Genomic DNA, 21,154 nt, shown 5'->3' on the forward strand with positions numbered 1-21,154 from the left:
AGCAGCTCCTGGGAAGAAAGAGTGGGCTTTCTACTCCAGAAACAGTGACGGTCTTGGAAAGCCACAGGAGGCCCGTCCCTAGGAGTCCACATCGACTGGAGGGCAGGGAGTGAAATGCTATTTCCCCTTTCCCCCTCTCTGTTTAAGCCATAGACCCAATATGGTCTGAAAGCATGGGAATCACAGGAGACCTAGCCTTGGGGCCAGCACCCCCTCCTGGGGACCTGGGTTCATAACCAGCTCATGCTCTCCACGTCTCCTCTGTGTAGAGACCACATCCACTAGGGTCTTCGCTGGTAGCACTTCTCCTTCCTGAGACAGCCCCTGCGAGAGGACGAGCAGATTCGGCCTGCGGACTTCTCACGAACAGAGGAAATGGGGGGCCATGAGCCACTTCTCAATGGGAGCTTGAAGAACCATTGTGGATGCTCCCCCCGCCCCCATCTTCTTTCTGTGCATGAATAGCAATGACCCAGACAGACATGGCATGGAGCGGTGCCCTATCCACAGCGAGCAAGAAATCAGGGCAGCTGAATTGACACCACCTCAGAGCACCCTCGGGGGTCTCAGTGGCTGGTGTGAACTGGATCCCCAGGCCCTTTTTCCTGCGGCCCCATTGGATCAGCAAGAGGGTCAACCATTTGGAATTGACTCAACGGCGGTGGGATTGATTCGGGGCATGCTGGACCGCTGATCGCAAACTCACGGTGCAGACCCACCAGCTGCGCCCGAGACGCAGATGAGACAATGTGCTCCTGTCAGGATTTCTAGCCTCAGGAATGAGCTGGAAGTGGATTTTAAAAAATATACCAAAGGTTTAAAATGTAATCAATTTTGCGATTTCAGCCTCCTAGTTCTGAAAGATTGGTTTTACAGTCTTTGTTTTTCAAAGGAAAACATTTTAATATTGAAAAATTGATGACACTTTGATAGGTCTGGAAATAGAATGCTAAAAACAGCCTGCAGTCATTTTGATTTAAGATACAAGTCAGAGAGATGAGAACTAACACGTTTTTAAGAATAATGCACAGTGGAATGAAATAGTGTGTAGGTATTGTTTGTGCTAGCTCTCAAGTACTAATATCTCTCCTTTCACCGGGGGGCCAGGAAATGAAGAATGAGGGCTGGTCGAAGAAAAGCAGTCATGAATGTGGGTCCGCTGTATAATTCTCTCTCACCCACACCTACATACATACATGTAAGATTTTCCATAAGAAACCAGAGACAAAACCCCTTAGTAGGTTGAACATATTTTAGGTACAGCAAAGGACACTCAGACGAGAGGAAACCGAGAAGAAACAATACAATCTTATACTCATGGTGGTGTCGTGGGTTATGCCTTGGGCTGCTAACCACAAAGTGAGCAGTTCAAAACCACCAACCGCTCCTCTGACAAAAGATGGGGCTGCCTACAGTTAGTCTCAGAAATTTACAAAGGCAGTTCCACCCTGTCCTACAGGGTCACTATGGGTTGGCATCAACTCCATGGCAGCGAGGGTTGGGTTTTGTACTCAAGGGCAACGAGCTTCTTTATAAGCCCTGACATTTCCAATGATCTGCACAGTTAATCAACTCGAGGTAAGATGGGCGAGACGTCAATGGGAGGGGAAAGGAGCAGGAGTCGACACCAGAACCAGGCCTGTCCCAGGAGAGGCTTCCAAATATAAGTCATACAGCTAATATCTATTAGAGCAGTGGTTCTCAACCTGTGGGTCAGGACCCCTTTGGGGGTTGATCAACCCTTTCACCGGGATCACCTAAGACCATGGGAAAACACATATTTCTAATGGTCTTAGGAGCCGAGATAGCACTCCTCTATCATCTCCAGGCGGGTCCGTCCACATGCAGATCCACCACATACAAGTACCTGGCATGAAGACTGTTACCCATGCTACACCATGCTCCAAGACAACATTTTATTTATTTGTCATTAGAAATAAATATTTCACAATATATAATTACATATTGTTTTTGTGATTCATCACTATGCTTTCATGATGTTCAATTTGTAACAATGAAAATACATCCTGTATATCAGATATTTACATGACGATTCAAACAGTAGCAAAATGACAGTTATGAAGCAGCAACGAAAATAATGCTATGGTTGGAGGGGTCACCACAGCATGAAGAACTGTATTAAAGGGTCGCAGCATTAGGAAGGTTGAGAACCACTGTATTAGAGGCAAGACTCGAACACAGAACTGTATGGGTCATGTGTGTGATCACCTTGCAATGTATATTTCCAGAAGAAAAGTACAATACTGATAAACATAATAAATAATGTTGAAAATATATCTTAATGCTACTTAAATAACACATTCCCTGGGTAAACTCTGTTTTATTTTTCTAATATGTTATTTTACCCTCAAAAGATTGAAATTCTGTAATAATATACTACAGGAAAATAAAACGAAAAACAAACCACGCGTTTGAGAAGATGGTTGGCAGGTTCTGTGTATACTGCTTGTTACCAGTGTTTCCTAGGCTAGACTGGAGAGCTACAGAAAGATACGAGCTTCAAAAATAAGCTAGTCATGCTACAGGCAAAAGGATTTGCGTAAGAGATATGAGTCTTGCTGAGAGTGGGACGGAGGTAACTCACAGGAATGGTCTCTATCATCTTCAGCAATGTTCCCTATCTGAATCATCTTGCTACTCAGAGTTGGACAACCCTGCAGTAGTAAAACACCCATTAGCGGTTTCTCCATCATATTTAACACAGTGTCTGCTATGTCTCCATTTTCAGGATAACAGAAATCATAAAAACAAACTGAAAAATAACTAAGCCAAACATCGACCAAATCATGTGGGGTGTTTTACACTATTCTCCAAAACAAAAGAGAACTCACCGCCATTGACTGTATTCCTACACTGGACCGAACAGAGCAGCTCCTGTGGGTTTCTGAGATGATAGCTATGTGAGTAGAAAGCATCAATTTTTCCTTCAGAGACAACTGGTGCTTTCGAACTGCTGACCTTCCAGTTAATAACCCAGCACATAACCCACTCTGCCACCAGGGCTCCCTCTCCGAGTAGCCAGTATTTAGGCAAAGCATAAGCAAGTATGAATTATTGCTGTAATAGAAATAAGAGTTTCTAGCGTTGGGCTTTAGCTAAGGTAAATATGAAAACAAAACCCAAAACACCTCTGGATAAAATTTGCCGTTTAGATTTCCAAATATTTACTTGCGGAGTTAATTTTTCTGACTCGTGTTTTAGTTTGTCTGTGGCCACAGCTAAGGAGCCCAGGTGGCACTTGGGGCTAAGCACGGGACTGCTGACCATCGGGTTAGCGGATCGTCCCCGGCAGCATCTCCTCCGCAGGAAGAGGAACTATCTGCTCCCATAAAAACAAACAGCCCTGGAATCCCTAACGAGGGTCACGCTGAGTCAGCATGACCCACTCACTGGCAGTGGGTTTTGGTTTCCTGCTGTTTGGGGTATTGCCAGCACACGTCCATCAGAACTCTGGAGTGAGCTTGCTCACTTCCGGGGTAACTTACAAAGCGAGGAGACACTGGAGGTCCCCCGAAGGAAGTGATGCAGCCCATCGTCACTGTCACTGGAGCTGGCCATACTGTTCCTCATTTCCAGCATGGAAATCTGTGTGCAAAGGCTGGGCTTGGCTTTCTGCGAGGCAAAGTTTTAAGACACCTGAGGTTTGAGGTCATCCATTAAGCAGTGTTACACAGGTTTGAGGTTCAGCTATTAAGCAGTATTTGCTTTTCCTTCAAACAAATTTGTGCACATCACAGACTACTTGCTGCACAGCAAGTGTTCAATAACTATTGGCTATCTTTTTTATGCCTAGCTAGTCCACTAATCACATTACAGAAAATCGGTATGGATATCTTATGAAATATATAGCTATTTATTACTCTGAAAAATAATGAGCTACAGCTTCATCTGGGACACCACCTAGACCTGCTGACTTTCAGAAGTACCCACGCATGCTCACTGTCCTGGGGATCCTTAGTAAGCCAACAGCACTGCCCATAGGGATCGTGATTTCCGATCTCTGTTCTGTGACCTTTGTCATTTCTTTCTAAGCAAACGTGAATACACTGAGGCTCTATTCAGCTCTTAAAACCTGTGAACAGTCACAGGCTTCCACTCCACACTTCTCAGTCAGCTCTGGGCTTCCCAGGAGGGGCGTGCTCAGGCAGAGGAGGAAGACCGGAAGGCACCGCGTGAAATGGAGTTGGTCTGTGTTTCTTTGCCCACCATCTTTCCACTGCCCTGTCTTCCCTGACCAAATCCACACCCACGTCCTCCCACTCAAGGATGGTCTGTCCTCACCACAATGGAGGTCCCAGCTTTGACCAAGACTTTCTAAATAATGTGGAGCCCTGATGGCGTGGTGGTTACACATTGGGCTGCTAACTGCAAGGTCAGCAGTTCAAAACTACCAGCCGCTCCTCTGGAGAAAGGTGGGGCTTTCTACTCCTATAAAGAGCCTTGGAAACTCCCAGGAGCAGTTCTCCTCTGGCCAGTAGGGTCGCTATGAGTCGACAACAATTTGACCGCAGTGGGCTTGTTTGTTTTACTAATGGCACACACAAGAATTACTTCTCAATGGAGCTCTAGAATTACAAGAACCCCGGCCATACTAAAAGTTTGACTAGTGGAAGAAACTAGAGGAAAACAGCTCGTACATTGCAATCAATCTCACTATAAGCATATATATTTGTTTAACAAAATAGACTCAGAAAACCACATACCTTATCATTTGATGTAGGATCATTCAATGAGTATAGCTTGTTTGTAATGTCTTTTCCAATAAGGTATCTAAATATTTCATACAGAAAAGGTTCGGATTCCAGAAAGTAAGTTAATCTTTCTCTTGACCAGCATAGAAATCTGCAGTTGTCATCTGCAATAATAGTAACCTGTTGGGGAAACAAACATACAAAGAAAAAACGTCAGTCTCTGTGCTTGTCTGAACTGAACTAAAGTGATTGGCTGGGTTCACGGTGGTCTCAAGGCGCTGGATCGGTCCCTTTGGATTCCAAATTCTCCAGCATCGCAAACAAGAAGGCCGAGCTGCCATTACCCAGAATGTACCCGAGGGAACTGCTGAGTGTGTTTGAATCCGAAATAGCAGCCTGCCGGTATGACGGGTTGACTGTCTTCAGGGGAGGAGGTATTGTTATTTTTTAAAGTACATTTGACAACGTTTCACACACCAGGAACACGATAATGCCCTAGCAGCAGTCCACTCAACTGATAACAGACTGAGCTTCCATCAGCACGAATACACACCAGTGTTCAAACTGGCAGCACAAATCCCGTCACACTCAACCCAAACATTTACTTAATGCTAAGATAATGTTTCATTTAAATATCAGTTAAGATTTAGTGCTTGCTCCGCCCCCCCCACCCCCACCCCCGCCTGCCCAGCTTGGATATAAGCCTCCAGGACATGCAGGACAGTCCTCTTCCCCAAAGTGAACAGAAGAAGACATGTGGGAAGGCAACAGGGGATGAAAAAGAACAAAAACAAAATTTTTAAAGAATATAAGTAATATGGTTAATTTGATATAAAACAACTGCACAAGGAAGAAACAAAAAAAAAACCCTTAATATTTCCACCTTTTGTGATATAATAATGATATTCACTATTCTGTCAACAGTTATGAGTAGCCATTCTGGTCCGTACACATCAAAAGGACTTAGAAACACGAAGGGGGAGATGAACACTAAGTTCATCATCCTTTTTGTCCACTGTTTTTTCCAGTGACTGCTGCCACGGTATTCTAGAATACTTCCCTGAGCCCCCAGCACTGTGCCGTCTTCTAGGGCGGGCACTGAAGTGGATTGCCTTGGCCTTCCCCTTTATCACCCCACTGAATAATTCAGTAGCATCCTTACGAATAACGGAAATGAAGATGAAGCAGTTCCTCATCAGACCACATGGGAGATGTTCCCAGTTAGGGGAAAAATAAGATTCAGTGGGTAGGGAGCATGGGGGTGGAGAAGCCTGACCATCAGAACTGTAGGTCTCCCTTCCCCTAGGCACAGGGGACAAGAAGTTGGCCCTGGAAGCATGGGACATTTGTCATTCGGGCATCTGATTCAGTAAAAGGCAATATACTCCTCCGCAGATGTGCAACTGCTATTTACGCTCTTGGGTCTCTGCCAACAGGAACGTTTTGTTAGCAATCAAAACACAGTCTCTCCCCAGGGCTTACGCTGATGGGGTTGGCTTCAGCTGTACAGGATGCAGATTCCACATCGTTAAAGTAGGTTTTCTCCACTGATCTATCAGGAAGTGGGATCCCAGACCTTTTCCAGAGAAAAGCTGACTGGCCTCTGGGGAAGGCTGAGTGAATGTCCTTCACCTTGTTATGGTTATTTGATTTTACTCATGTTGTTTCATGTTCAAAGCAATTGTCAGGAACCTATTTTAACTACCAAAGCTCAATGTGGAAAACAAAGTAACTGTATCTCATGACAGGAATTCCTTTGTTGTTGTTGCTAACGTAATTGTGAAAATATAAATGAACGTACATTGGAAAAGGCATTACAGGTTAGGATCTGTGATCCCTCAGAGACCACCTGCTTCTGGAAACAAGAGAGGTCTGGTTCCGATCCCTCCCCAAATTTCATGCTCTCCAGGATTAAAAGTATTGCATATAACAAACCAAAAAGCCAAACTCACTGTCACCGAGTCAATGCCAACTGATAGCAACCCTATAGGACAGGGTAGACCTGCCCCTGTGAGTTTCCAAGACTGGAACTCTTTATGGGAGTAGAAAGTCGCATCTTTTTCCAGCAGAGAGACTGATGGTTTTGAACTGCTGGCCTTAAGAACTGCAACCCAATGAATAACCACTATACCACCAGGGCTGCACCTGCTACTATAGACAAAAGAAATGAATGCAACAGATAAATGTAGCACCTTGGAGAAAGCAATTGTGGGAGGTCAGAGGAAAGAAGTGGTCCTGTGCCCGGTTATAGAACCTAAGTCTCAATATACAGCTGACCCCACAATACACCAGGTCAGAGAGTAACTGAAAAGAGAAAGGAGCCAGGAGCCAGCATCCTCTCTGCTTCTGGATCTTCCTTAAGCTCAGCCAGCTTCGGAACAGTGGTGTGCCCATCAGAGAATTTCCAAGGACACAAGTCGAACAACTGATGAGGTTCTCATGCAGTCCTCAGGCAGGGTGGGAGCAGGCAGGGCGAAACTATTAAAAATGAAGAAAATGACTCCGTATTTCTGTGAATTTCCCCTTTATTTCCACCCGAACATCAGATTTTTGCCAACACAGTGTCCTGGCATTTTTCCTCTCCGTGGTGGAAGCATTCGCTCCCGTTCTAGTGCCTGCCGGACTAAACGTACTCTCTTGCTCAAAGCACCCTTTCTCAGGATATTCCCTTCCTGTTCTTTCTGCAGAACCTGAGCCTAAAGGAAGCTCACTGGCTTTCTTGGTTAGTCTTCTATCAATAATGAAACGAGTAGAAGAGGGGGGTCAAGGGCTTGCAAAAATAATGTGGCCAAAGTGCCCTGCCAGGGGCAATTTTATTTTAAGGCACACCCAGAGCACACCGAGTTGTCCCCATCACAGCGCTTTCTTTACCCAGAGATGAAGTCACGCAAAACAAGAGTGAAATCTCAGAGCCAAACGCAGGACCACCAAGTTGATTCTGACCCTTAGCGACCCCTAAATAAGGTTTCCGAGGTTCAACCTTTACGGGAGCACACAGGCTCACTGTGCTTTGCGGAGTGTCTGGTGGGTTTGAGCCACCAAGCAGCACCCCCCTTACAGTCAGCGGCCCATCACCGAGGCCACGGTGCTACCAGGGCTTCTCAAAGGGACTGGCTCTTCTGTTTTAAAAAAAATCATTGTATTGGGAACATGGGATTGGCTCTTCCACAAAGATTAATAAAATATACATTCTAGGATTTTCTCCAACTAAAAATAACCAATGGTAAGTGCTTTAGAAACACGTATTCCCTATCATCAACTTTACATTAAGAAAAAATACTGCTCATTAACCCCCCCCACACACACACACCAAACAAAAGAAAACCATAAAAATCCCTGAAAGCCACTGCCACCGGCTCAATTCCAACTCAGAGTGATCCTGCACAGGGTTCACAGACTGTCTTCCTGGGAGCGGTCATGTTTCTCCCTTTGAACCGACATTCTTGTTGCGAGTGGTCCAAAGTCTAGGCCACAGTGCCACTAATGTCCTTCATAGCATTAATAATAAGACCAAATTAGAATATATCTTTCTAAACCTTTCTTAAACACAATTTTATTTTAAAAAACAGAATTATATAGTAGATATTTCACAGTCAGTTCTTTTTTTTTTTTCACTAGATCATGGCTATTTTTTATGAATATTTTTTGGATTTTCAATGAGGCATGAATTCATTTAAATCTTAACTATCAGACCAAATTTCCATACCTGGAATTTTTCATCTTTGTGCATCTGAGTTGACCGAAATTCAGGTGAATCTATAAAGGCACAGGGGTAAATGTTATGCAGAAAATGTCCTCGATAGGAGACCTTCATTCTGATAATAGAAATGAATGTGAAGAATGAACACAAAGTATCTCACAAGCAGCATGATGACCCTTAAATTCCCCCCTCAGCAGTCAGCGTTGTGTATTAACATTTTAAAGATCTCAAAGGTGACCACCGACATAATTAGAAACACTTGTCAAGAGAAAATATTTCTTTCAAAAATAATGGACAAAAAGAAAAGACAGCACCTGGTCTTGGACCACAATGTCCCTTCCCACCCACCGGCCTGCCCCCACCATCGCCTCTCTCTCAGAGCTGGACACAGTCGCTATAGCTTATTCTTCAAGCTGGGACATTTTCAGAGGGAAAACAGCGGTGTATGCATTTATGCTAGAACCACAGACATAGACTGGGGCGCTCCCAAGTCTACTGATATTCCTACCCCTCCCCCACCAAAAAATCACCTTCAAAATGCTTAGATTCTTGAATTTTAATACCAACTAGAAGCCTACTTTCATTTTGAATCATTAACATTTAAAATGGCTCATAATTGAAAATCTTTATGTCAACAAGGTTCAAATACATAAATTCTCACATGCCTCTCAAGTTATTTACTCTCCCTCCCCCTTGCAGCAACAACATTATTCAGCATCCTCCTGGTAATTAAAAACTTTTGTTCAAAACCCATAATCCAGGATAAAGTGTACGTATCTGCCTTTGCAGTTCCCTTGGCTTGTTCCAGGTGCCCAAGGGGCTATATCACCCACTTTGGGAAGAGTGTTCTATAGTACGAGGGAGTACCCCCCCAAATGGAAAAAATTCCTGATGGGTGGAGCTTTCATAGTATGTATTATTCCCCTTACACGAGCATCTAGCAACTTGTTCTGAGTTAGTGCACCCAGTGGCATAGCCTGGGAAGGTTCTCTCTGGTCACAGTGAACTTTTTTCATGAAAGCAGTTTTGCGTAAAACTCATTTTTTGGGGGTGATGGCCGATTTAAGAGAACAGTGTGTGGCTGTGAAATTTTGTTTTCTGTTCGGGACAAAGGCTGCAGAAACTGTTGTGATGTTGAACACAGCTTACAAGAACAGCGCTATGGGAAAAACTCAAGTGTACAAGTGGTTTTTCTTGTTTCAGAAAAGGTGAAATGTCAATTGATGACAAACCTCATTTTAGATGTCCATCTACTTCCCAAATGGATGACAATGTTGACAGAATTTGTGCACTTGTGCTCAAAGATCCATGACAGACCACTGAAGAGATGGGAAAGCTATCTGGACTATCTTGGAGCTTGGTTCAGCAAATTTTAAGGGAAATTTTGGAATGAGAAGGGTTGCTGTGAAATTTGTGCCTCGGGTTCTGACTGACTAGGAAAAAGAGCGTTGAGTGGAAAGATGCCATGCTTTGAAAGAACAGCTCCAAAGAGACCCAGACTTTTTCCCCAAGATAATTTCTGGTGACGAGACATGGTGCTATTCTAACGACTGGGAAAGCAAACATCAACCAAGCCAGGGGAAGACACCATCGCCACCTCGCCCAAAAAAGGCTCTTCAAGTGAAATCAAAGATCAAGATGATGCTCTTTTTTTTTTTTTTTATGTGAGGTGGATAGTGCACTTGGAGTTCATTCCACTAGGTCAGACTGTTAATCAAGCTTTCTATTTTGAGGTTCTTAAAAGGTTGTGTAACAGTGTGTGATGAAAAAAAGACCTGAAAAAAAAAGCCTGATTTGTGGCAGATGGGGACTGATTTTGCCATCATGCAATGTACCTGTTCACACAGCCATCTCAGTGTACCCGTTTTTGATAAAAAAACCCAGCATGCCTCTCTTGCTCCATGCACCTTACTCACCTGATCTCACTCCACGGGACTTCTTTTTGTTTCCGTGAAGGAAGAGGGGCATGAAAGGACAGCGATTTGATGATGTAGAAGAGGTGAAGACAAAAACGAGGGAGGGTGCTGTCAGCCATCCAAACAGGCTAGTTTGAAAAATGTTTCCGAGAACGGAATCGCAGATTTGACAAATGTATTAAGTGTAATGGAGAGAACTTTGAAGGTGATAAGGTTGTTTTGTTCCAGGACCAGTGGTGAGTGTGGTGATGCCTGGAGGGTGGAGGGAATGTGGGGTAGAAAGGGGGAACCGATTACAAGAATCTACGTATAGCCTCCTCCCTGGGGGATGGACAGCAGAGAAGAGGGCCAGGGGAGACGTCAGACAGTGTAACATGACAAAACATAATAATAATTTATGAATTATGGAGGGTTCATGAAGGAGGGGGAGGGGGGGAAGGGAGGGGGAAAATGAGCAGCCGATATTAAGGACTCAAGTAGAAGGCAAATGTTTTGAGAATGATGTTGGCAACAAATGTACATATGTGCTTGACACAATGGATGTATGTCTGGATTGTGATAAGAATTGCACGAGCCCCCAATAAAATGATTTTTAAAAATTTAAATACATAGCTTTGAAAAAAATTTTCATTTTTTTGTTGTGTACCCCTGTGTACAGAGCTCTAAAAAGTAGTTGTAAAATGAAATTTCACCACCAATAACACCTGTGACCACCTCCTTCGTTGGCAATATTCCCTCTCATTCATTTATACCCAAAGGCTATGATGAGATTAAAGGTAACCTGAGAATTTCAATTTTTCAAAGAGCACTTACTTGCCCTTCAGAAGTATACTCAGCCGGTCATCCACGGAGGTTTTGTCCTCTAAAGCATATGTCTGGCCCTTCGTCAAGGTTTGAATTATGCAAAACTGTCCAGTCAGTCTTCTGAACAAATCGGGAGACACGCGGAGGGGTTCAAAGAGTCGCCGGTACGCGCCATGGAGTTCCTTCTCAATCTTCACCTGAAACCCAGCAATGAGCACAGACTGCACGGCGTGCTACTCAGAAATGCTGACTCCCGCCGCCCCAACGGGGCTTTGGGAATCAACACATCTTTGACACATCCCATCACCCTTCTGTATTAGATCCATTGAGTCTTAGAGAGGAAGTGGTAATATACATTTCTATTCTAGATTCTAAAAGGGCATTTTTGCCGTTAAACTGAACTCTAAGAACATATGGGGAGAGCTGCGCTATTAATCCCACCTCTGCCTTTGGGTCAGAAAGCAACTGTTCCAGGTTGGGAATGTTGTCCTGACATTCACTTCCCAACCTCACCACCTTCTGCAAATAACACAAGACCTTTTCTTCCTTAGAATATTTTTGTATCATAAGAAGAAAAGGGATTAAATGTACTCTTAGGTATTATAGCACGGTGATAAGAACATAGAATAGCAAGCAATATGGAGACGAAAATTGAGGAGAATAATACGCACACTAAGCATTTCATCTCCATGTAATTACTTTATACAGCAATACAGGAAAACAAACATTCACATCTGCAACCATTACTTCTCATTTAGTTGTTCGCAAGCAAAGAAAGGGTAGGGAAAAGAAAGCAGCCAAAGACTTGGTGGGGAAGTTGACTCTTAAACCCAATGGACTAGGAAAATGGGAGCACCACTGCTGAGTCAGGCTGGCTTCTTGAGGCAGAGAAGAGCAGGCCTGCTTAGTCACCTCTGTGGTCACGTCCAGGTCACATCTGGAAGTCACACTAATTGGGAGGTCGGACTGTGAATGGGCTTGGGTCAAGACCAGAGGGTCATGTGCACCAGGGAGAGCTTCAGCAGATACACTATGAAGCTTATGCACTGCTCCGATGCCACTCGGACATTTGCGATGCTCTTGCTTATCCTGCGGTTCCATTTTACAGATGGTCCGGTGCTTTTATTTCCTTTTTTTTTTTTTAAAGTACATTCAAAGTTCAAGAAAAAACAACCACAGATACTAAGCTGAGTCACTCTCTTGGTGCTTACCCCCATCCCCCATCAGCAACATCAAAGGCTTTGTTTCAGAATTTCAGCAAATTCTGGTAGTCCAGGGCTATAAACCTGACTACCATTATGACCATCTACCTCGCCCACCTCAGGGGTCCAGTAATGGGCCTTTAAAACAACGTATTGACACATGTACCCCGCTTCTAGCCTGCACACTGGTTCACACGGTACAGCCATGAACACATGAACTGAAGGATTCATGGGCTCGCTTATCCCCTGGTGTTCCTGCAAATCTCAGCTCAAATATCAATGCCTTCACGAAGCCTGCTTTATTTTTCTCCTCTTCGAAAGCATCCGCTTGGCATATGCTTTTTGACCTCTCCTTTATCGAAGCACCTATTCATTACATGCTTTCCTGAGCACCTACTATGTGCCAGCTTTGGTTGCTAGGAAGCGGCGGAATACAACAATAGGAGGGGTATATACACAACTTCCCCTGATTATCTGCTGCCCATCTTCCCTGTGAGGATCAACCATCCCCCCACTGCTTCCTTTCCATTGTCAGATTCAGTTATCTCACTTCCTGGAGGGGATCGAATCGTGTCCCCTAAAAGCATATGTCCATGTCCTAGCCCTCCATTCTGCTGTCCTTATGAGAAGACGAGAGGCACCTAGAGACAGAAGGGAAGTCATCGGATTAGAGTTCTGCTGCCACACACCCAAGAGCACCTGGACCCAGCTGAAGGCAGATGGAACAAGCAAGGAAGAGCTCTCCCCTACAGGCTTCGGAGTGTGGTCCTGTCAATGCCTTGATTTTGGACTTTTGGCTTCCAGAAGTGTGAGAGAAGAAATCACTGTTGTTCTAAGCCAGGAGGGCGGAATGACTGTCCCTTGGGCTGTGTAAGGTCTGAAAAAATCAAGACCAGCACATGCTTCGCGAATGAAAAGCAGTTCCAGCCACCGCATTTCAAATCAAACTCTCTGCCATCGCATCGTTTCTGACGCATCGCGGCGCTCAAGAACAGGGTGGAACTGCCCGAGACTGTAACTCCTTACAGGAGTCGAAGGCCTCATCTTTCCGCATCGGGGTGGCTGGTGGTTTCAAACTGTTGACTTGAGGTCAGCAGCCCAATGCATAACCACTATGCCACCAAGGCTCCTAGCCATTTTGTTCCCCAAACTCACTGCCATTGAGTCGATTCTGACTCAGAGTGGTCCTATGATACAGAGTAGGACTGCCCTGTGAGTTCCCGAGAGGGTCACTCTTTCCGGAGTAGAAAGTCAAGTCTTTCTCCCGTGGGGAAGCTGGTGGGCTGCAACTGCTGACTTTGTGGTTCGCAGCCCAACTTGTGATCACCACATCACCAGGGCCCCCTAGTCAATGCTTCAAACTCCCAAATCAAGCTCACTGTCATCTAGTCAGTGGCGACTCACAATGACCTCCTGTGAGTTTCTGAGATTGCAATGGTTTACAGGAGTAGAAAGCCTAGTTTTTCTCCAGCAGAGCTTCTGGTGGTCTCAAACTGCTGAACATGTGGATCGCAGCCCAACATCTAACCACTACACTACCATGGCTCGCCCAGCCATCACATCAGGAGTGTGTCCATTAAATGCTACACCAATGTGGCCTGAGCACAATGTTCTAAATATCCAAATGGCCTTTGGCAGGAAAAGGGTTCTCCCAACTGGCCACCGTAACTTAAGGCATCGGGTGTGTGGTAATTTATTCTAGTAGCTCTTGGAAACAAATGCAAGGTATTTGGGTTTTTTTTTTTTAGTCAATCAAATGTGAGCACACTTGATGTATGCCACTCCTTGGTAGTTACATAATCTGTTGTCAATTTGAGAGGATTAAGGGTGAAGGGGTGGAGATTAGCCTATCAATCAGGTGGCAGCTTGATGACTTCATTTGGAGGCACTACGGAGTTAAATATCTCACTTGAGGTGGGAGACACACTGACTCCCTGGGAGACATTGCAGCTGACAAGACACCTGGAGCTACGCTAGTGCCCTGAACTGGAGGAGCCACATGGAGACCCCTGCCAGTGCTGAGATGCTTATACTGCCAGTGGATCCACAAGACTTCCCACCCACTGGGCCTGTGATCTTCCTGAATTCAGTGTCTTTGCATGTGTTTTGTGAGTCTGAAGAGGACTTCATAGATTGGTATCGGACATATGGGCTAATATCAGACTGATGGACTTCGCCAGGACTGGGATGTTTTCTTAATGTGCAATTACTCTTTATATAAAGCTCTTTCTTCTACACACAAGTGTCTCTATGAATCTGTTTCTCCAGTCTACCCAGATTAACACAGACCCTAAAATGATCAGATTACGTGTAACAGAATCCCGGCTGACATACAACTGTCAGAGTTGAATCCCAGCTGACATACATGTCAGAGTGGACATGTAAGATGAGGCGAAAAAAGCACTGTTGCTGTTCTGAGGCCTAAAGAGGAAATAAACCAGAGTTGGAAAGAACAAGCTAAATATTGGCTTTTTTTGTTTAGTTTTGATGGTAACAATCCATCCAAAGTGATTATTTTCTTAAATAATGATTTGGGGCAGAGGTGGGGAAAAGTCATTACATTAAAAAAAAAAAGATAATGAGTTATTTGCAAATCACTGGTGTGCTTATGGAAGTTACTGATTAGTAATTAATTTTATATTGAGACAAAAATATTCCCAAGCAATATTTCAGTACTAGCAGACAGAAAAATTAACACATGATATGACTTAAAAGAGAAGATATTGTTATTCTTGTTCTCTCCTGTTTATCTTGCTCTAATGATTATAAATTTAAAAAAACAACATGGTTGGAGAACGTATTTAAACATTTTCACTCTGGGGTAGATATGCAAGGTAAGTCCACTATTCATAGAAGTGATATTGAAAGGAGTAAGGATGTTGGGTGTTGATTCTCAAGTTGGAACAAAGTACTTTGATAAGAGATCTAGTTTTAAAGTCACTATCTTTTTGGTGAACTTTTAGTAATTACCGGTCTTTTCGTGTACAACAGGTAGGAAAGGTGCAAAACATTGACACCCAAGAACACCGAGTTCCAGATCATTACATCCAAGGCGCAACGGTAGAGAGTGGCCCAGACGATATAGAGGGTGCATCCTGTAGAACAACAAGGGTCCCACGTTAGGGGTCTGGAATACAACACCAGCATGCCACTGAATCAACGTGTTACCTGTGGTCTATAAATCATCGAGCACATTTAAAAAATACTTAAGCATTACGAAAACCAAATAAGCTGCTTTTACGTTTTTATCGGATGACAAAAGAAACACATGCTTAGTTGCAGAAAATTTGTCAAGTGTGGAAAAATGCTTTCTAAAAGGAGAGAACTCCAGAAGTCTACCATAAAAACAACCAGCGTCGTCATCTAGCATTTTCTTAGACTCTTTTTGCATTTTCATCTAGTGGCAAACCGACTGCATTTACAGCTTGAAAGCCTATTTTTGTATGTAATGCAGTGCTTTCCCCATTTACTAAAAGTCTTCAAAATCATAATTTTTAATGGCTACAAGTAGCTCAACTATAATTTCTCTAACCAATCCTATACTGTGGGGTAGATGAAATTTGGGGGCAATGTAAGTAATATACGTAACACCAAGCTCTTTGGACATAAACATTTATATATGGCTGATTGCTTACTTAGAGTAGATGCCCTGAAACCAAGATGAATCCATTTTACAGTTTTGAGGATACTAAAGAAACTCAAAAGTCTGAACAAATTTGCAATCCTAGTAGAGGATGTCAGCATCAAATTGTTTTTATTATAAAATTTGAAAACCCCTACTTGATAGTGAAAAGTGATATATTTTCCATTTCTAATGGGGAAGCTGAATATTTTACCAAAAATGTTTTAGTCAACTGAATTTTTCATTTGATGATTATCCATTTATCTCTGGGAAATTTTTAAAAAATTGATTCTTTTATTGAGGACAAAATAGCTGATGTTCTTTCAATCTAGTTTACGATGGGAAAGTTAATATACATTTTTTTATTTTAAATAAAATTTCAATGATATATCATTGATATCCATGCATACATAAATGCGAAGTTTCTAAGCAAATAATATATCATTATCTATTTGCAATTTTTAATTTAATCAGAATACTTTAGGGGTATCTGAATGATGACCCAAAATGTAAAAATTGGAATGTTCTTTAAATTATTCTCCACAACAAATATTTTAGGAAGTTCAAATATTATTAGTTAAAGGAGAACCTAACCCCACAGCCATCAAATTGATTCTAATTTATAACAACTCCAAATATGGTCTCTTTTTTTTACCATTCATTTGTGCAACAGTGGGCTATATAGTGGGCTAAGTTCATACCATCCGCAGGTACAAAAAATTAGATAGAAAGAACTATGCTTATAATATTTACTGATTATTTCATAAAACTCATTATACTTTTGATGAAATATGATATTCTTTTTTTTTCTAAATAATTTTATTGGGGGCTCGTACAACTCTATCCATGCATACATCCATTGTGTCAAGCACATTTGTAATTTGTTGCCATCATCATTCTCAAAGCATTTTCTTTCTACTTGAGCCCTTGGTATCAGCTCCTCATTTTTCCCCTCCTTCCCCCCCACCTGAAATATCATATTCTTATTCCCTTTTGTTTGTTACTTCAGTAAACAAACATGTAATGTAGAGGGAAAAGGTGCCAAGCAACCAGAGGGTGACATACTGTCATTCGTTTTGCTTTGTGTTACATCCAAATTCCAACAAGATATCATGAGTAAACTGTGCAATTCCTGAAAGTGTTCAAAGAGCTAAGAATTCTGCCAGAACAATTGCTGCAAGTTCAGCAGATGTGGAAAGAGATTTTCCAAAGATGAACATAGTATGCTTAGAAAAGAGAAGTCACCTTTATCTAACACATCAAACACAATGACCATTGTCTAAATGGCCTACTTCTAAAGGAATGGGATCTTACTCCTACAGTGAAGGGATGGCTAAGGACAAATCACACAGCTGATGATGCATTTTGCCAAGTGAAGGTGAAGAATATTGCCAAGTGAGGACAGCATCAAGAAGAAATATGTTTAAATAACAGTTTGATGGTTATTGTCACATATTTTTAAATATTTAACTCTTTCTTATAAGATAACCTAGTTTTTGTACCTCTTTTATTGTTCATATTTAAGTATAAGCCAAATGAAATAATAAACAACCTTTTGGTATATCTTTCTTTTTATACTTAAAATAGTTATTAGGGCAGTGAACCGATTGTTAAATTATTTCAATGCCATCACTGGTTAATAGTGTCCTATGAGTCAGAACTGACTCAATGATAGTGATTGAATTTTGTTTGGTTTGGTTCTTTTTTTCTCTAAGTAAATAAAGTTTGACTTGCACTACTGTATCTAAGGACTAGCTTTTACTTCCAAGTTTGCCTTATCGACCACAAAAAGTTAAGGAATACATAGGACTTAGTAAGTGCCAGGCACTATTTTAAGTCATGCATATGCATATCTATATACAAGACAGCTTCAAAAAACTCATGGAAGATGGAATATATATAAACATGTGACGGCCTATCTTCTAAATTACTCGATATACTGTTTAGCTGATGAGCCTTAGTGCTTTTTGCATGCTGTAAGTCAGGACTAAGAAAGAATACTCTGAGGGCCCCAGTACAAATCCCAGTTAATGCCAGTTTAAACAAGTTACATCAATCTGAATTAGGTAACTTACCTAGTGTCAACATCGCCCTAAGAAGTATCATATGAAAAGGAACAGTAGTGGGAATAACCAACCCAATTGCAAAACAAATATTTGCTACATGAAAAACAAGGTGGTGAATCTCTCTCCAGTTTTCACAGGTGGTTTCATTGGCGGGCACAGGGATGATACTTTGTAACACAGGTGTAAAACCCACTGCAGGTGATTCGGCCAATGGGCTGGACCCAGTGTAATTCATCGTGAAAACTTCCCGGGAAAGACCAGAAGGACACGCTTCCTGTAAACGATCAAAAGAATAATCTTAGAGATGGCAGCTGTGACATATCACCGGTGGATGTTAGACCAAAATTATTTGTTATTGTTGGGAAATTATGATATTCATGCCTCATTTGTCTCATAAGATGAAACACATAAAATCCTTCAAGTATACATCGACCGTATTCTCTGACATAGTAAGTAGACTATCTATGACATATAGCATGCGTGTGCGAGAAAGGGAGCGAGGGAGGAGGAGTGAGGAATGAAGCCGCTGGTGAAGACCTCAAGACTAGGCCTTCGTCACCCTGCACGCCTGGAACCAACTCGTGTGTGACTCCACGTGCAGCCCAAGCACAGGCAGGCCTAGAAACTGAACAAGAGCGTCAGAAGTGGCCGCACCCTTCAGAACACTCAAGCAGAGCAGAGGAAAAGAGCAGCATTTGCTCTGGGATCTTGGCTAGCAAGCAGGAGGGGGCACAGAGGAAGGAAACAGGAAGAGCGGGGATGCACTGTGAGGACTGCAACCAACATCAGGAAACACAATAGGTGTTGACTGTTAAATGGAAACCAATTCACTGGGTAAACCTCTGAAGCTCACCTCTGAAACACAATGCAGTGTCTTAAAAAGGAAAGAATGAGAAAATAAACTAGTCTAAGACACTGACCAATGTGCATAAAGGCTAGCAATTACATGCTATTTACGTCTTCCATCATATTACCACCGGCGACAAGGAAACAAACATAAGAAAAATAAGTAGAAGATCTGACTTTTTGAATACTTTCAAAAATATTAAAACACTCATACTTACTATTGGAAAGCTTAGGGTATTTGGAAGGCTCTACTTAGATACTATTGTTAAAACACTGTATAACACATATACATAGTATATAATCGTATATGCACATAAAATATAATCATGTATGTTCCCATAAACATTTCTCTGTACTGTACAGAGAAATAAAACATGCATGCCTTCTTTGATTGTCTAACTTGTATCTCTACTTTTGTGCCCATAAAAGTTCTTGTTGTACTCTCACAAAATAAAAAGCAGCAATTTACTTAGATGTAGGAGGGTTCGTGAGTACACAAGCAGCTATTTACTTCAATATTAAAATCACTAACAAAATACATTTAAAACTATTTACATTTTATATGTGTTTAAGTAACAAACATTATTTCCTGACAATATCTTCTCTTCAGTCTCTGGCTCACAGTAGGGCCTGTGTTTATAACTAGCACTGCAGCCATGTAATACAGTTACTTTACCCCAAAGAGGGGCTGCAATCCACAAGGTCAGCAGTTCAAAACCACCAGCAGCTCCTTAGGGAAGGACTGGGCTTTCTACTCCAGTAAGCAGTTGCAGTCTTGGAAACCCACAAGGGGTCACTATGAGTCAGCATTGACTCAATAGCAGTGAGCTTGTTTTTTGGGTTTTTCTCCCTTGTTATACTAATGTTAAAAAATGATTTATGAAACCTTTTGTAGAGAATCCCACTAAGGCAGAGGTGGAAGCCACATTAGAAAGGAAACAAACAGGACAAGTGTGTTAAGAGCACTTTTAAGTCTCCCCAAACCTCAGAACTAAAGAGTAGACAGACACAGGCTTGCAGAGGTAGAGACAGACTTGTCACCAGCAGCCACCAGGGTGCCACGTAAGCCAGGGAAAGTCACCTCCGCTCTCTAAGTGTGCTTTGTCCTTGGAGGCCTTTGAAAGCCCTTGAAGTTTTAATAGCCTCTGACTGTAATGCACATTTATGTAATAAATGTAATCAGTACACATCCCCCTCATATGCACCTGATTACACCTGTACTGCCAATTGATCCATGGTAGCTTAATTTTAGACTTTTTAGAGTTCTTGAATAGGGACAGAAAGCATCAAATCCTGACCAAGAAAAATGATAGGAAAATTATGATACGAGGCGTTTAGTGATATGAATTGGAAACAATGGGAGCATTCCATAATGTACTTTATTAATTATGAAGGGCTTCATCAAGTTCACGGAAAGATTCCATTATCTTTTCATTTCATTTTTTCCCATGCACTGGTTAAAGCCTCCTCGGACATGTAATAATGGTCTACCAGTGGAATACCACTTGCCTCTTTTCTATAAGTATTGGCTAGATTTTCTCGGCTTCAGCTGACTTCAGTTGCTACGATGGATTTACATGGTTTACACTAAGCTGTCTTTATAGAGAGAGTGGTCTAACAAGGAAGGGTAGGTAGACTGGCAAATTGGTAAACTTTGAGCCTAATTTGGACCAACCCAAGAGAAAGTATACCATCCCCACTCCCTAATTAGTAGTTCATCAGCTTAACTTCTTAAACTACCAGGTCAAGTCCTGGTTAGTCTATTGGTTTTCAAATAGGTGACTGTAAGCCTAAATAGCTGAATAGTAAAACTAACATATCAAACCTTCAGCAGATGACCAAAACAAAAAACGAAAAAAAAAAAAACAAAAAACAGCCACGAGGCAAGGCATACTAGCAGACTCAGTCATTCAGAAATTCTAACGGAATCTTTGCACACCTTTCAAATGGGAAATGTACGTTACTGAGCCCATTAAACACATGCTCATGTTTCAAAGCAGGCTCTATCCAAGACTGCGCTGGCCAACATCCGGTTTCCCAAAGTCCCGCGTACAGAGGGTCTCCCGCGCTCCCCGAGGGGCACCCGGTGCCCGGCTGCCCAGGGAAGGGCGGGTCAGCGTCGTGACCCCGGCCGCTCAGGGGCCGTGGGCACAGAGGGGTGCGCGCTGGGCGGCCGGTCCCTCCAGCGCCTGGCTCCGGCTCTCGGGCGGTCCGGGCGTGGAGCTCAGGGGGCGACGCCCGTGCGCCCCGGGCGCCTGCCTCCCGCGGGAGCCGGCCGAGGAGGCG

The 21,154-nt window shown here is 42.8% G+C and overlaps 1 protein-coding gene across 1 annotated transcript in view; it reads right to left on the reverse strand.

Moving 5' to 3' along the window:
* The window catches only part of BVES (blood vessel epicardial substance), a 51,218-nt gene that overhangs the window by 17,616 nt on the left and 12,448 nt on the right, over positions 1–21,154 (reverse strand). The window contains exons 2-7 of the mRNA XM_004696225.2: positions 18,032–18,296; positions 15,305–15,429; positions 11,142–11,329; positions 8,419–8,527; positions 4,725–4,892; positions 3,507–3,633 (exon numbers count right to left, since the gene is read on the reverse strand). Coding sequence (XP_004696282.1) covers positions 3,507–3,633; positions 4,725–4,892; positions 8,419–8,527; positions 11,142–11,329; positions 15,305–15,429; positions 18,032–18,257 — 943 coding nt within the window. The 5' untranslated portion in view covers positions 18,258–18,296. The remainder of the gene's footprint in view (positions 1–3,506; positions 3,634–4,724; positions 4,893–8,418; positions 8,528–11,141; positions 11,330–15,304; positions 15,430–18,031; positions 18,297–21,154) is intronic.

The sequence above is a fragment of the Echinops telfairi genome, unplaced genomic scaffold (assembly GCF_000313985.2).
Source record: "Echinops telfairi isolate 266 unplaced genomic scaffold, ASM31398v2 ScPeMD7_3533;HRSCAF=4204_0, whole genome shotgun sequence".
NCBI lineage: Eukaryota > Metazoa > Chordata > Mammalia > Afrosoricida > Tenrecidae > Echinops > Echinops telfairi.